This window comes from Leucopleurus acutus (assembly GCF_964270905.1).
Source record: "Leucopleurus acutus genome assembly, chromosome: 2".
Classification (NCBI taxonomy): Eukaryota; Metazoa; Chordata; class Mammalia; order Artiodactyla; family Delphinidae; genus Leucopleurus; species Leucopleurus acutus.
In genome coordinates, this window is record NC_139143.1 from 82,133,189 (window position 1) to 82,145,171 (window position 11,983).

Consider the following 11,983-nt stretch of genomic DNA (forward strand, 5'->3'; position numbering starts at 1 on the left):
GAGTGGAGCTGGAGGGTCCATGGCTGGTAGGGAAGTTCCTTTGCCCACTGTTGGGGAGGAATTCTTCAACTGGTTGGAGGGATATAGAAGAGGCAGAAAGGGAAGGGGCCTTAAGCTCCAGTGGTTGCCTCACTGCCCATCTTCACTGGGACCCACAAAGTAACGCCCCCCCCCCCCCAGGATGCTTCAGGGTCCCCTGACCACTAGATCTGCTTGACATTTTGTAGGTAGTAAAGATCACACAGGTGCTACAAACAGCAGCCCCAACCTGGTCTTAGTTCACTACCCTGCAAGTTGGGCCAGTGCAAGAGATGGCCGTAGAGGACACGGGGCAGGTCCTTTTGGACAGACACCTGTGGGCACTAGGAGTACTGAGTCAGCAGGACGAGGTGGGACTGGAAGCACCCTGGGCAGGGCAATCCTGAGCTGGAAGAGGTTGACCTAGGAGAGTGAACAGCTAAGGCACAGCTGGCACCTCGGCAAGTTCCCCTTTGTTGAAGGACCCAGTATCCTGGCCCCAGCTTCTCTTCCTTAGTCTAGGGGCTGAGGCATCCAGGAGCTCTGTTCTGAAATGGACCTCTCCCTCACAAGGGAATTACGTCAGCAGATGGACTGGCGGTGGTGGGAGGCCTCAGACACTTGCTGCCACCCAGTACACCCCTCACCTCTCATTTCCTGACTCCAACACTTTGCTTTTAGCCTGGAACCTTGCCAAAAGTATACGGGGTGATCTCCTGTGTGGGCTCCATGGAACTGGAATTGGGCACTGTGAGACCCAGACTCATACTGCTGGCCCCTCCCCATCTCTACCTCAGCTAGTTACCCCACCCCTTGCATAGGCTTCAAAAGTGGTGCCTCTTTCACTCCTTATTCTTACACAGAGGATCTCGGTGGATTATGGAGAGTGGTACCAAAAGCCACCAGATTAAAAATATCCTGAGGGCACATACCTGTTAGCTACCTTGAAGGAGGGTCAAAGTATTTGGGAAGGACGGGGCTGGGGAAAAAATCCCAGAGACGGGTCATCCCAAGTTGTGTGGTTGGGGGATAGAAAAACTCTCACCTTGCAGCTCCCTCCTTTTCTCCCAAAGGTGTTCTGGAGGCCCTGGAAGATGACAAAAGGCTACCAGTGGATGTGAAGTTCGCAAGGGGTAGCCTGCCCACTGCCAATCAGCACCTCTCCCACAGAAGAGCCTTGGGGGCTGACTGGAGTTTGGCATCTAAGGAATTATCCTTAAAATCGGCCTTGCCCACACAAAAATACCTTTTTCACTCTTTCCGATGAAAGGTTTATAAATACTTGTCTGGGCTAAAGACCCCCAGTCTCACAGTCCACTTCTATTAAGAGTAAGTAGTTACAGTACAGACACTTCAAAACTAGGCCTGATTGGTTATGTCAGCATGGCTCTGTCCTAACACTGCATGGTCTTTTCAAGCTCTCCCTTCTACAACTAAACTTGCTTCACAATCCAGAGGTTAAGTAGCCCAGGTCATACAAATGGGATTCAAGTTCAGGTTGTCCTGGCCAAAATTTCCTTCCCAGTCTACAATAACACACAACCTCCCAACAGTTTAGGGTACCAGGTTGCTCAATGGCAACTGGTTTGATTAGAGGTGGTTAGCTGCTTCTTTTCCCTAAACAGCACAGAGGAAAAGGGAAACCAGGGCCGGGGTCCTCAACTGCCTCCTGAGACCATTATGTTTGAGCTTCCTATGGACCAAATGTGTTGGTACATTACTTTGTGTGGTTAATCTTACCTCAGGGATTATTCACAAGAGGGCAAATTGTTCACTTTCTGCCCCAAAGTCACATCCCCCTCCCACCCCAAATTTTAATACAACTATGAAGGACTCTCAACTCTACAAGGGGTATATCAAAATATTGTTATAGTGGCCATAATATTTCAAAGAGCCCAACAAATAAAGAGAAAGTCCTGACTAGATTTCAGAGAACAATTTGTTATAATGAACCAGAAACAAAAGATTCTACTGAAACTGGAACAGTTGACAGAAATGGTTGAACTTAATTAAACCTTCAAGGGGAATAAGGGTCAAAGTCAATGAATGAAGCCCAAGATCGGCCTGGTATAAACATAACAGCATTTCAGCATGGATATCTTCTGACCCCTCCCACCAGATATCTGCCATCAATTTCCAGCCCTTTCCCTTCTGAAGCATCTGCCAAACCAAATGGCTTTCCCCACTCTTTTGCAGGTGTAAGCCAATCCAAAAATACCCTCTTTGGGCACGATGCAAAGCCAAGAGGAAAAGTTTATAAATCTCATTCCAGGGTAGAAAGTGCACATACCTGACCCAGTACACTGGTTATGTGGTGTAAATGTACATGGTAATAACTTTAATCAAATCAGAGCTGCTACCGTGTGTAACTTGTTAGGTGGCCCTGTAGCTATGTCAAAGTTCCTAATTTACTTTACTAAAACATCAGCGTGGCAGAATGCATTTTTGAGCTCCACATTTTCTAAACACTTTTAAGAGGCTCTTTAAAGATGATGCAGAACAGAACTGTATCTCAGAAACCTAGATATTAAGGAGGGACATTGATGGGCTCTTTCTGGGACTTTTTCACGGGAGATGAACAGAGGAAATGTCAGAATGCCAAAGCATATGACAAGTGAGGGAAGGCAGAGCGGGGAAGAGGGTGTACTAGCCACAAGGCCAACACATTCATGTTCAAAGAGAAGTCTGGGCGAAGGAAAAAAAACCCCAAACGACAACAAAACAAAACCCAAGTCAGAGGAAAAAAGGGTTTCATACAACACAGTATCAAAAAGTAAAAGGAACACACTAAATGCACAAACTGGTGGCGAGTCAGTCCATAGCCTATTATGGTAGGTCCTTCCAGCATCAATCAAGTTTCTTCTCATCTGTTATCTCAAGGTTATTTACAGATGTGTGACTTTAACAAGAGTCTCACAGGAGGGTGGGCAGGCTTCAATCATTGGTTTCGGGATCTGTCTGAGCCATGTAGGCATCCAACTCAGCATCCAGGTGTCCTTTCGTTTTTGACATGTATGCATCCAGTTGGTTGTCCAGCTGCTCCTTGGTCAGTACAGGGCGAGCAAGGGCACCTCTCCCTCGTCCACGGCCTCGTCCTCTGCCTCCAAAGCCCCCTCTTCCCCGACCTATCATACCCCGACCTGGCCCAAGGGAAAAACAAGAAAAACAGTTACAAGTAAGTTTAATTGGTGCTATGGTAAATGCCCCTTAGAGCAGTGGGGCCTAGCTGAGAAAGGCTGAAGGGCAGGGCAAGAGGAGAAATCTGGAAAAACAGGAAACACACTGGGTAGAAAGCAACACATGGAAAGCACACATAATGAATCCCTTATTACATGCTCATCTCTAAATGCTATTTAAATTTTTTTTATTCTACCAACAAAGGGAATATAGTTAACTGATAATTAAAAATTTCTTAATCTCTCCTAAGACAGAGAAACTAAAATTTGAGACTCGCTATAAGTTTACAATTAAAATACAAGTACATTAAAGATAACCCCATTTAGCAAGATAGGGAGGAAGTAACAAGGGCACAGAGAAACAGGGGTGTGAAGCTAGACAGTTTTCAAATTAAACTTTACTGGAGATCCTTCTGAAAAATTAGCTCGTCTCCTCAAATTTATCAAACCTAATGAACTGATCCTATGTCAGGAGACTGAGGAGTTATTCTGACATAGGAACAATGAAGGGAATTGGGGAAAAACATTTTGAGTAGTCCCAGCCATTTCTATCTCCCGATTCTATTCACATTTTAACAATTATGGTTATCTGAGAGGTGGTTTCAATTCACTTAACAAAACATACCCAGCTTTCTGAAAAGCTACTTCAGACTCCTCCCCGCCCAATCCCTGTGATGTCTCTCTCAGAAACCAAGTCAAGATAATTTGGAAACATGCTATTTCATCCTGAAACCCAAACTAGCTTGTACTTCGCTCAATAAGCCAAGCAACATATAATGGGAGAGAAGAAAACAAGCCCTCTGTTACCAAATTTCTTTTCCCAATAGTTATTATCCCCTGGCAACTTCAAGGTCATAAATTATGGAAGACCCACCACACACTTTAAAAAGACCAAAGCAAATATACCCAGGGGCTAAAAGAATATATATTATTTTTCCTGGACAGGTGTTGCTGGGAGTTTTCCACTAAACTCTAAGCCAGAAAACTCCCATGAGATTTGGCATTAACAGCAACACCATTAAAAACTCTCTTCCAGTCTGGGCCATGAGGTCACAGGACAAATATCACTAAGTCTCAAGGTAAGATTATCAACAAGAGTCAGTTAGTTAACTGACACAATACCATCTTGCTTTTTCTACTTTGATCAAAAAGAGTCATCTCTGGTTTCGCATAGACACAAACTTTATCTTGAATTTACTTGGTTTCAGAGTCAATACCTAGCTCCAAGTCTCACCATCCTCTTTAACTCTGCTTCATTTTTGTACATCTCCCTCTTCTCTCTTCTTAGACTCAAAGTGGGTTTTGAGCTATGGGGTGGGGTGTGTGGTGGTGGGTCAGGGACAGAAAAAGATAAAACGCCAAACTGACCATTCTGTCATTTTTAACAATACAATTTAAATTTGCAAGAGCCTGAAAGAAGTCTGAATATAATCTGGCTCTGTAACACATACCTGACTGTTCTTGGAAAACCCATGACAGACCTCCACATTATCAGCATGTGAATTTAGAAAATAAGCCAGTTTCATAAAACAAACAAGACAAACAAATAAGCCTGCCTGTGACTTGAAGCTGTGCAGAAAGGTGGCTCTGAGTTTTGAAGGGAGAGAAATAAGGGGAAGCTAGTCTCTGAAGTTGGTAGCTGACTAACCTCTACCACCGATTCCGCCACGACCCATAGCTCCACGCCCTAGGCCCCCTCTCCCAGGACCTCCACGACCTCGAACACCACCTCTTCTTAAGCCCATTCGGGGAGCTACGGCTCGTCCACCTCGGAGCAGGTTTTGACCTTGGAGAGGAGGCATACAATGTATATGCAGGTAAATCCAAGAGAGACAAAGTAGATTCTAACCAAAGGAAGGCGGTGAGGGTTAAATGAGAGTTAATTCAGTTAATTTTCAGGTTGGGTGGGGCAAGCTGCACACTGAGTGTGAAAAGATTAAGCTGCTCTTTATTCAATCAGTTCAACAAGTCTGACCACAAATCCACTTTTGGAAGAAGCTGGGAGTTAAGTCAATTAGTTAAGTACATACATTTAATGAATATCTATTGAATAATTACAGGTAGGTACCTAGCATTATGGCAGATTTAAAAATAAATGATATGGTTCCTGCTCTCAATACATTTTTGTAGGGGACAAGAACTATACAGAGAACAGTATAACAGTGCCTAAAATGTAACATATAGCTAAGTGCTATTGGTCAACTTGTCCTCTTTTTTCCAGATGTAATAGAGTATTTCACTAGAACCAGGAACAGAGATGATTAATTAAGATATAGGCCAACAGGCCAAGAAGTTTCTTAGATTTGACTTATTTCTAGAACTCGAATGTGCTTTGATTCAAGCAGCAGCAGGGTGTTTTAAAATGGAATGGAGATGACATGAATTACCTGTTGTAACGCAGGTCCTAGCCTCTCACCATTGCACATTATCAGAAAAGGAATGGTATCGATAAAAGACATGCAGCACTATTAAAAACACGTCATTTCAAAAGTTATTAATTATATTAATACAAATTCAGGCTTAAAGATGTTAAACAAATGTGTCCATAAGCAGCCCAAGAGAAAAGGGAAGGGGGTGGGGCCCGACAATTATCAGGTACAGAGCACTGACCTCGGAGCGACATCCCGCCCCTAAGTAGGGTTCTTGTGGCACGTCCCCCACGAAGTCCTCCTCTGGACAAGCCTCTCTGGATAATGGGCAGGCCTCGTCCTCCGATTGCTCCCCTGGCCAGGGCCCCTATTGGTCGGCCTAACCGTGCCTGGATGTTACTCTTACCCAGGCGCTGCTTTAAGCTCTTCTGGAAGAAAAGGTGTTAGGGAATTGAGATCAAAAAAGCAATCCAATGGGATTTAGCAACTCAAAGTGCAGAGAAAAAGAAGCAAGTGAGATGTCTGTGTGGCGGGAGATAAACCTGCACGGGGTGTCCTAAGGATCCCAAACCAGAACCAAGCCTTTGCCTCAGAACATGGTAGAAAACAAGCAGAATTCTGATCCAGAGCTTCTAAGAAGCTTGAGTATGGTCCCATGAAACTGGCATCACCACAAATTACCTCACTAGTTTGGCTACAGAAGTCATATACCACTACTTGGAACGTAAGTTTTAATAAGAACACTGTATTTCAAATCCTGGATTCTGCTGCTTTTGAACCACCAGTTGACAATGACAGGACTGGATTCATACCTGCCCAAGGACTACCACTGTCTTCAAAGGCTTACTCAAACACCATAGGAAGTTCATCACACTCTGGGCAAAGTTTAAATTACAATTTCATTTGAATTCTTGTGACTTAAGAACAAGTTTGATTTCTCAGTCAAAGAGGCCAGTGTGTTCCATTTTTCCTCTGAGTATCTATCTCCAGACGGTCCACTTTTTACCTTAAGATGTAAATAAACACAAAAAAGTCAAATCTCCTTTCCTTACATATCTTAAATAGCTGTAATTCCATGTCTACCTTTGCAAACAGATCCATTAATTCAGTATAATGACTTTAAATTCAAAATAAACACATAACTCAAACGTATCTCCACAGAAAGCTAGCCAAACCTGCATTAGAATTAAGACAGTTCAGCTATAATCATAAAACTCAGGGCCACATTTGAGAACAAGGACATACCATAGATAGAAATTTTTCAATAATCTGTCCCTCAAAGAGAAACTACAAAGACCACATCTCAGACAATTAAATTCCTTCAGAGGAAAGGGTGACTGTGTAGCCTTGAACACCACCAAAGCCCTAGCAAACCTGTTCTCCTATAACGCCGTAAGTCAGTATGAACGAAAGTAAATTATGCGTCCTCAGGCTTCACCCACAAACGACTACAAACGACTTTCTCTGCAACCATATGCTGCGAGTTGTTATTATTAGCTTTCTAGCATGAGATCATAAACTGCTTCTAATCAGAGGGGCAGGCTCTGAACAACATGAGGTCAGGACTTCTTTCTACAAGTCTCTTGTGTTTAGTCATCCCTAGTACATTCTCCCAAGATCTGTGCTTTAAGGGGAGAATGCATAGTACTTAGAAGTTCTTCTCCCTTCCCATCCCTTACTTGCCACCGATACTAGTCTCTAATATTGAAAAGAAGCTGAAGGATGTCAACTGTATCATTCAGTTTCCACTCTAGAGCTGTGCTATATGCTAAGGTAACCACTAGCCACATGTGGCTAATTTAAATTACAAGTTAAAAAATAAATAAACAAAAATAAAAATTTAAGCTCCTCAATGGCACTAGCCACATTTTGAGCACTCAACAGTCAATGTGGCTAATGGCTACTGTGTTGGAGAGCACAGATATAGAACATTTCCAACACCGTGGAAAGTTCTATTGGACAGCAGTGCTCTAGAGGCTACTTTCTTCGGCACAGCCTCTGTCCCAAGCTTCTTGTTAAAAGGTCCTTCGGAATAATATGTCAGAGACCTGTCTTCAACAATTTTTAGTATTTCCTCTTAGAAAACAGTGGCACCTTTTACTGCTTTCCTGAGTCTAGGATGAATGCAGCCACTCCAGGGCTTAAGGTAGCTGAAGCAGAAGGCCTTGTTTATTTTTGGTCAGTGAGCCCAATGGTTCAGGGTGGGGGTGGAAGGGTGTTATATTTAACTGCTGATTTTATGCACAGCCATGCAGTGCTACCAGTTAAAGTCCTTACAGTTGCATGGCACCGCCCTCCAGACGCCCAGCCACAGCTTGGACATATCCTTCCACAGCCACTGTCCGGACTTGCATATAAAGTCTATGAATAATAAAGAGCAGGTTTTATTTCAGATCTGAATAGGATTATCTCTTACTGGAAATTTGAAAGAGAACCGCTAACTCTTAAATTACTCAGTGTTCTCGCTCTACTTTACTGACAAAACTTTAGGTGCTGTGGAGATGAGGGTCACCCCACTCTTTCTACTGTTTAGCATTGAAAACCTTTGACTAAGAGGCCTTTCAGACTCCCTGTATTAGGGAACAAAGAATAAAATCATTTCCCTAATTTGTAAACCATTTAGTGAGAAATAAAGGATTTTTTGAAGATCATCTAAAACAGAAACCAAAATTTCTTTGTGGAAAAAGCCAGTGAATCTATTTTAAGGGCAAAGGATCAGAGAACAAAAGAGATTAATACTCATTGATAACAAAGAAACAGGCCACCTTGATGGCAAACTCCCTAAAAGAGAAAGACAACAAAAAGTTACTTATTGGTACCTGCCAAAATGGGAATTCTCTGAACTTCTCTTTCCTCCAGAAAAGTTCAGCTTTTGCCCTGAGCCACCTCGTAATTATCCATGGCGTCCTGACAGCCTCAGTGGACTACCTGACAGGGATCACCAGCTGCTTCTGGCGCATTAAGACCCATTCTCTCACCTGCTTAAGTTTTAATGCTGCCTGCACAGAGGGTCTATTCTCCATCTGCTGGGCCAGTCTTCTGTTTCTGGCACTGGCTAGCTGCTGTTGTTGCTGCATCGAAGCCCGAATATTCACTGGCATCGGCTGTTTGTTCTTCAGCATATTAGTAAAGCTTCAAGGTCGAACAAAATGGATGTTTAAATAAACGCTTTATTACAAAACATTTATTGGCATTTTCATGGCTTGCTAGACCAGGAGCTCCAGATCCCACGAACTTTAAGTAAAGTGGTACACTTAGATCAAGGCTGATGTGGGTTAAAGACTCCTCTGCTTCCACAAACTTGCAAGAATCAGAAACTTAGAAATGCAGCTAAGTGTAGCACATTCAATCAAAAGTGATAACAAGGGCTCAGGTAACGGCTTTTAGAGAGGTAGAAAGTATGAAAAGCATGCAATAAGCAGATGTGATGACAAGAGACAGAAGATGTAGTTTCAAAGACAGACAAAGCAAGCCAAAACCTTTGGGGACCTGAGGGTGCATTTTAAGGGCAAATATAAGGAAGGACTAGAGCACCTTCAAAGCCCATGGAAATGATACACCCACATAAATTATAGGAGCATATCACATTCTCTCATGTATTTGTTCACGTAGTAATGTGAATATGGAGAATTAGTGTATCACTAAGGGATAAAGAGAAGTACATATGCTTCAGAAAAGGCAAACAAACGTAAGTAAATTTTTTAGTGGTCCAACATTAACTTAATAAAGTCACTGGTCGAAGGCACTCAATGAACAAAGCTCTCAGAGACAGAAAGTGCCTTTAAATGCCTTAACTTTTCTTAGTGTCAAATGATTACTTTTTCTGACTCTAAGTGATTACTTCTGAAAAAGTTAAGATTAGTTTAATCATTTAAGAGCTTGTGAAGACACTCTTCTATTATTCCTGTCAAGGTAAGTTTAATGGAATGAAAGAGAAGAACATTCAATTGTAAAAGAATTGAAAACAAAAACAAACTAAAAGCAGAATGGAAAGAAAGTGAAATGGAGCAAAGCGAGTGCCTCTTACAAGGCCCAAGAATGACATTCAAGGGCCTTTGGACATATTCATAGCTTGCTACCCGCCTCTTACAGGCCAGACACAACACTGCTGGCCTTGGACTGGGCAGCAAGCCTACTGCAGCTAGGGTACCATGCTACCGAGCTGCACCACCCCTGTATCAATGTTAAAAAAAAAAAAAAAAAAAAGTGAAGAAAAGGGAGGGTGTGAGGAGTCTTTTTAAAATACATCCCACCAGATAAGTATTTCAGACAGCATAACATAAAAATCTACTGATACGGGGTTTTGAAACAACCCCCCAATTTGTTCTGTGTACCACATACGATGCAACTAAAAACAGAGGTCTGTAGCCTTCTGTTGGTATTTAGTTTAAAACCGGTTTTTGTGCATTGGACCCCAGGGCCAATTTAAGTAATGTTTTCTTATGAACGAGCTGAAGTTGCTGTTGGCTGCCTCACCGCTCATTTAGAGACATCTTGGTGGTGCTTTTTAGCACAACTTTCGGCGCTGACTGTGCAGCCATCTTCAAATCCCGAGAATCTACAAAGGACAATGGACAGAATGAGCAAATGAGAATGATGACCACCTCATTGCAACAAGTGCCAAAGGCCCAAACCAAAAATGAATGAAAAGGCCTGTATCAGTGACTATTGACGATCACACCAAAACTCATTTCAGGTGCTTAAACTTAAGAAGCTAGTTACCTCAAACTAATAAACTCCAAGGCCACAGGACAGAAAATATCTGCCCAAGCCTCCAAAATGGCAGACTCAGACCCAGCCAAAAAAGTGTTAAGAGTTTGGCTTTTCATCTAGAGCGATCCTTCTCAACCTTGGCTGCAAGAAGGCTTTTTTTTAAAAAAAACAACAACAACAACAACAAAACACAGAAGCCTGGGCCCAAACTACTTAAAGCACAATCTCTGATGGTGAGGTCCGGGGATCAGCAATTTGAAGGGGGAAAAAAAAAAAGTCTACCTCGAAGGGTGGGGGGGGGGGAGTCTGCCTCGGTGCTTCTCTTGTGCAGCCACAACTGAGAACCACTGATCTAGAGAGATCACACAAGCATTCCAGTTTCAAAATCAAGTAGGAGACTTAGCACGGGCCTGCGGAGCTGGGGGAGGGAGGGAGTAGGCAAGGTTTCCCTAAATGGGCATTCACCTGGGAGTTCGCTCCCGGGAGCGCTCCACCAGATTTAACCCTGAAGCCGCCATTACTTTCCAACGTTCCCTAAGGTCGTGCAGTCCTCCTTTGATTGCCCTTCCCTCTCAAAGCCCTGTCAGGACCGCCGACATTGCTCAACCCACCAAACAACATTCTTTTTTAACTCTATCAAATCCCCAACTTTTCCATCAATCCCGCGGCGGGTTTCCAGTTCGGGGTCTCCCCCGCCTCCCTCTCAGGGGCTCCGCCCCCTCCGGGGCCTCCATCTCGGACACCCTGTCTGCCTCCACATGCCGCCAGCTCCCGTTCCGCGTCCGCCGGACCCCTCCGTTCCCCAGGACTCTTGCCCTCCTCACCACAGACACGTACCGAAGGAAACGGACGCCAGTGCTCCTCCCGGGGCTGCCACCACGGCTGCGGCAGGCGGGCCGGGGGCCGGCCGAACCTGAGTTGACGGTGGAGGGGCTCGGGTTAACTTGGTGGGCGGTTAGTTAGACGTGTTAAGCGGTAGATTGCTAGGTTAGTTCTTTGCTGTTGGCTGGCTGTCCGGTTGGCCCGTCCGCCTGCTAACCGGCCTACCCTTTCCTGCCTTTCACCACAGCGGCTGCCGTCAACTCCCGCTCGGTGTCGAAAACAAAATGGCCGCCACACCCAGTGCGGAGAGGGACCGGCTAAAATGGCGTCGACGCAGTTACGTTAGGCGTCAGATCCGCCGCACCACTAAGGGGCGGGAAAATTTGTGCCACGCCTGCGCGGGATTAGGGCGGAGCCCTAGGGAGAAGGCGGGGCTTTAGCAAAGTCCTGGTCTGTATTAAACTCAGCCCCCCGCCTAGGAAGGGGCGTGACCAAGTGGCATAGCTCTGTTTATTTTTGGAAAATGGATTATTTTTTAAAGCTTTTAAAAAATGTGTATTTATTTGGCAGCATTGGGTCTTAGTTGCAGCATGCGGGATCTTTAGTTGTGGCATGTGAACTCTTAGTTGCAGCATGTGGGATCTAGTTCCCTGACCAGGGATTGAACCTGGTCCCCTTGCACTGAGAGTGCAGAGTCTTAGCCACTGGACCGCCAGGGAAGTCCCTGCTCCCGGGTTTTAAGGGGGCTGCAGTTTAGTAATTTGGGTCGCTGGGGCTGATTCGGTCCCCCTGAAAAAGATGTTCATATTTCCTGGCACATCCCTCTGCCCCTCAAGCTAAGGCAGACGGACTACAATTCTTTATGCGGATGTTCCTCGGTCTCTC

General features: G+C 44.4%; 1 protein-coding gene across 3 annotated transcripts; it reads right to left on the reverse strand.

Annotated features, from left to right (window-relative positions):
* Positions 1-2,751: 2,751 nt before the first annotated feature.
* On the reverse strand, positions 2,752-11,377 carry CHTOP (chromatin target of PRMT1). Of its 3 annotated transcripts, XM_082833102.1 has the most exons (7): positions 11,114-11,377; positions 10,040-10,121; positions 8,542-8,695; positions 7,841-7,924; positions 5,805-5,991; positions 4,843-4,980; positions 2,752-3,158 (listed from the first exon to the last, which is right to left on the reverse strand). In XM_082833102.1, exons 2-7 carry the CDS (start codon positions 10,102-10,104, stop codon positions 2,953-2,955), a joined length of 834 nt encoding a protein of 277 aa, XP_082689228.1. In that variant the 5' UTR covers positions 10,105-10,121; positions 11,114-11,377; the 3' UTR covers positions 2,752-2,952. The 3 variants fall into 3 exon arrangements, with proteins under 3 accessions (XP_082689228.1, XP_082689230.1, XP_082689229.1); XM_082833104.1 differs by lacking the exon at positions 7,841-7,924 and having other exon boundaries at positions 5,805-5,988; XM_082833103.1 differs by lacking the exon at positions 7,841-7,924.
* Between the last annotated feature and the right edge of the window lie 606 nt (positions 11,378-11,983).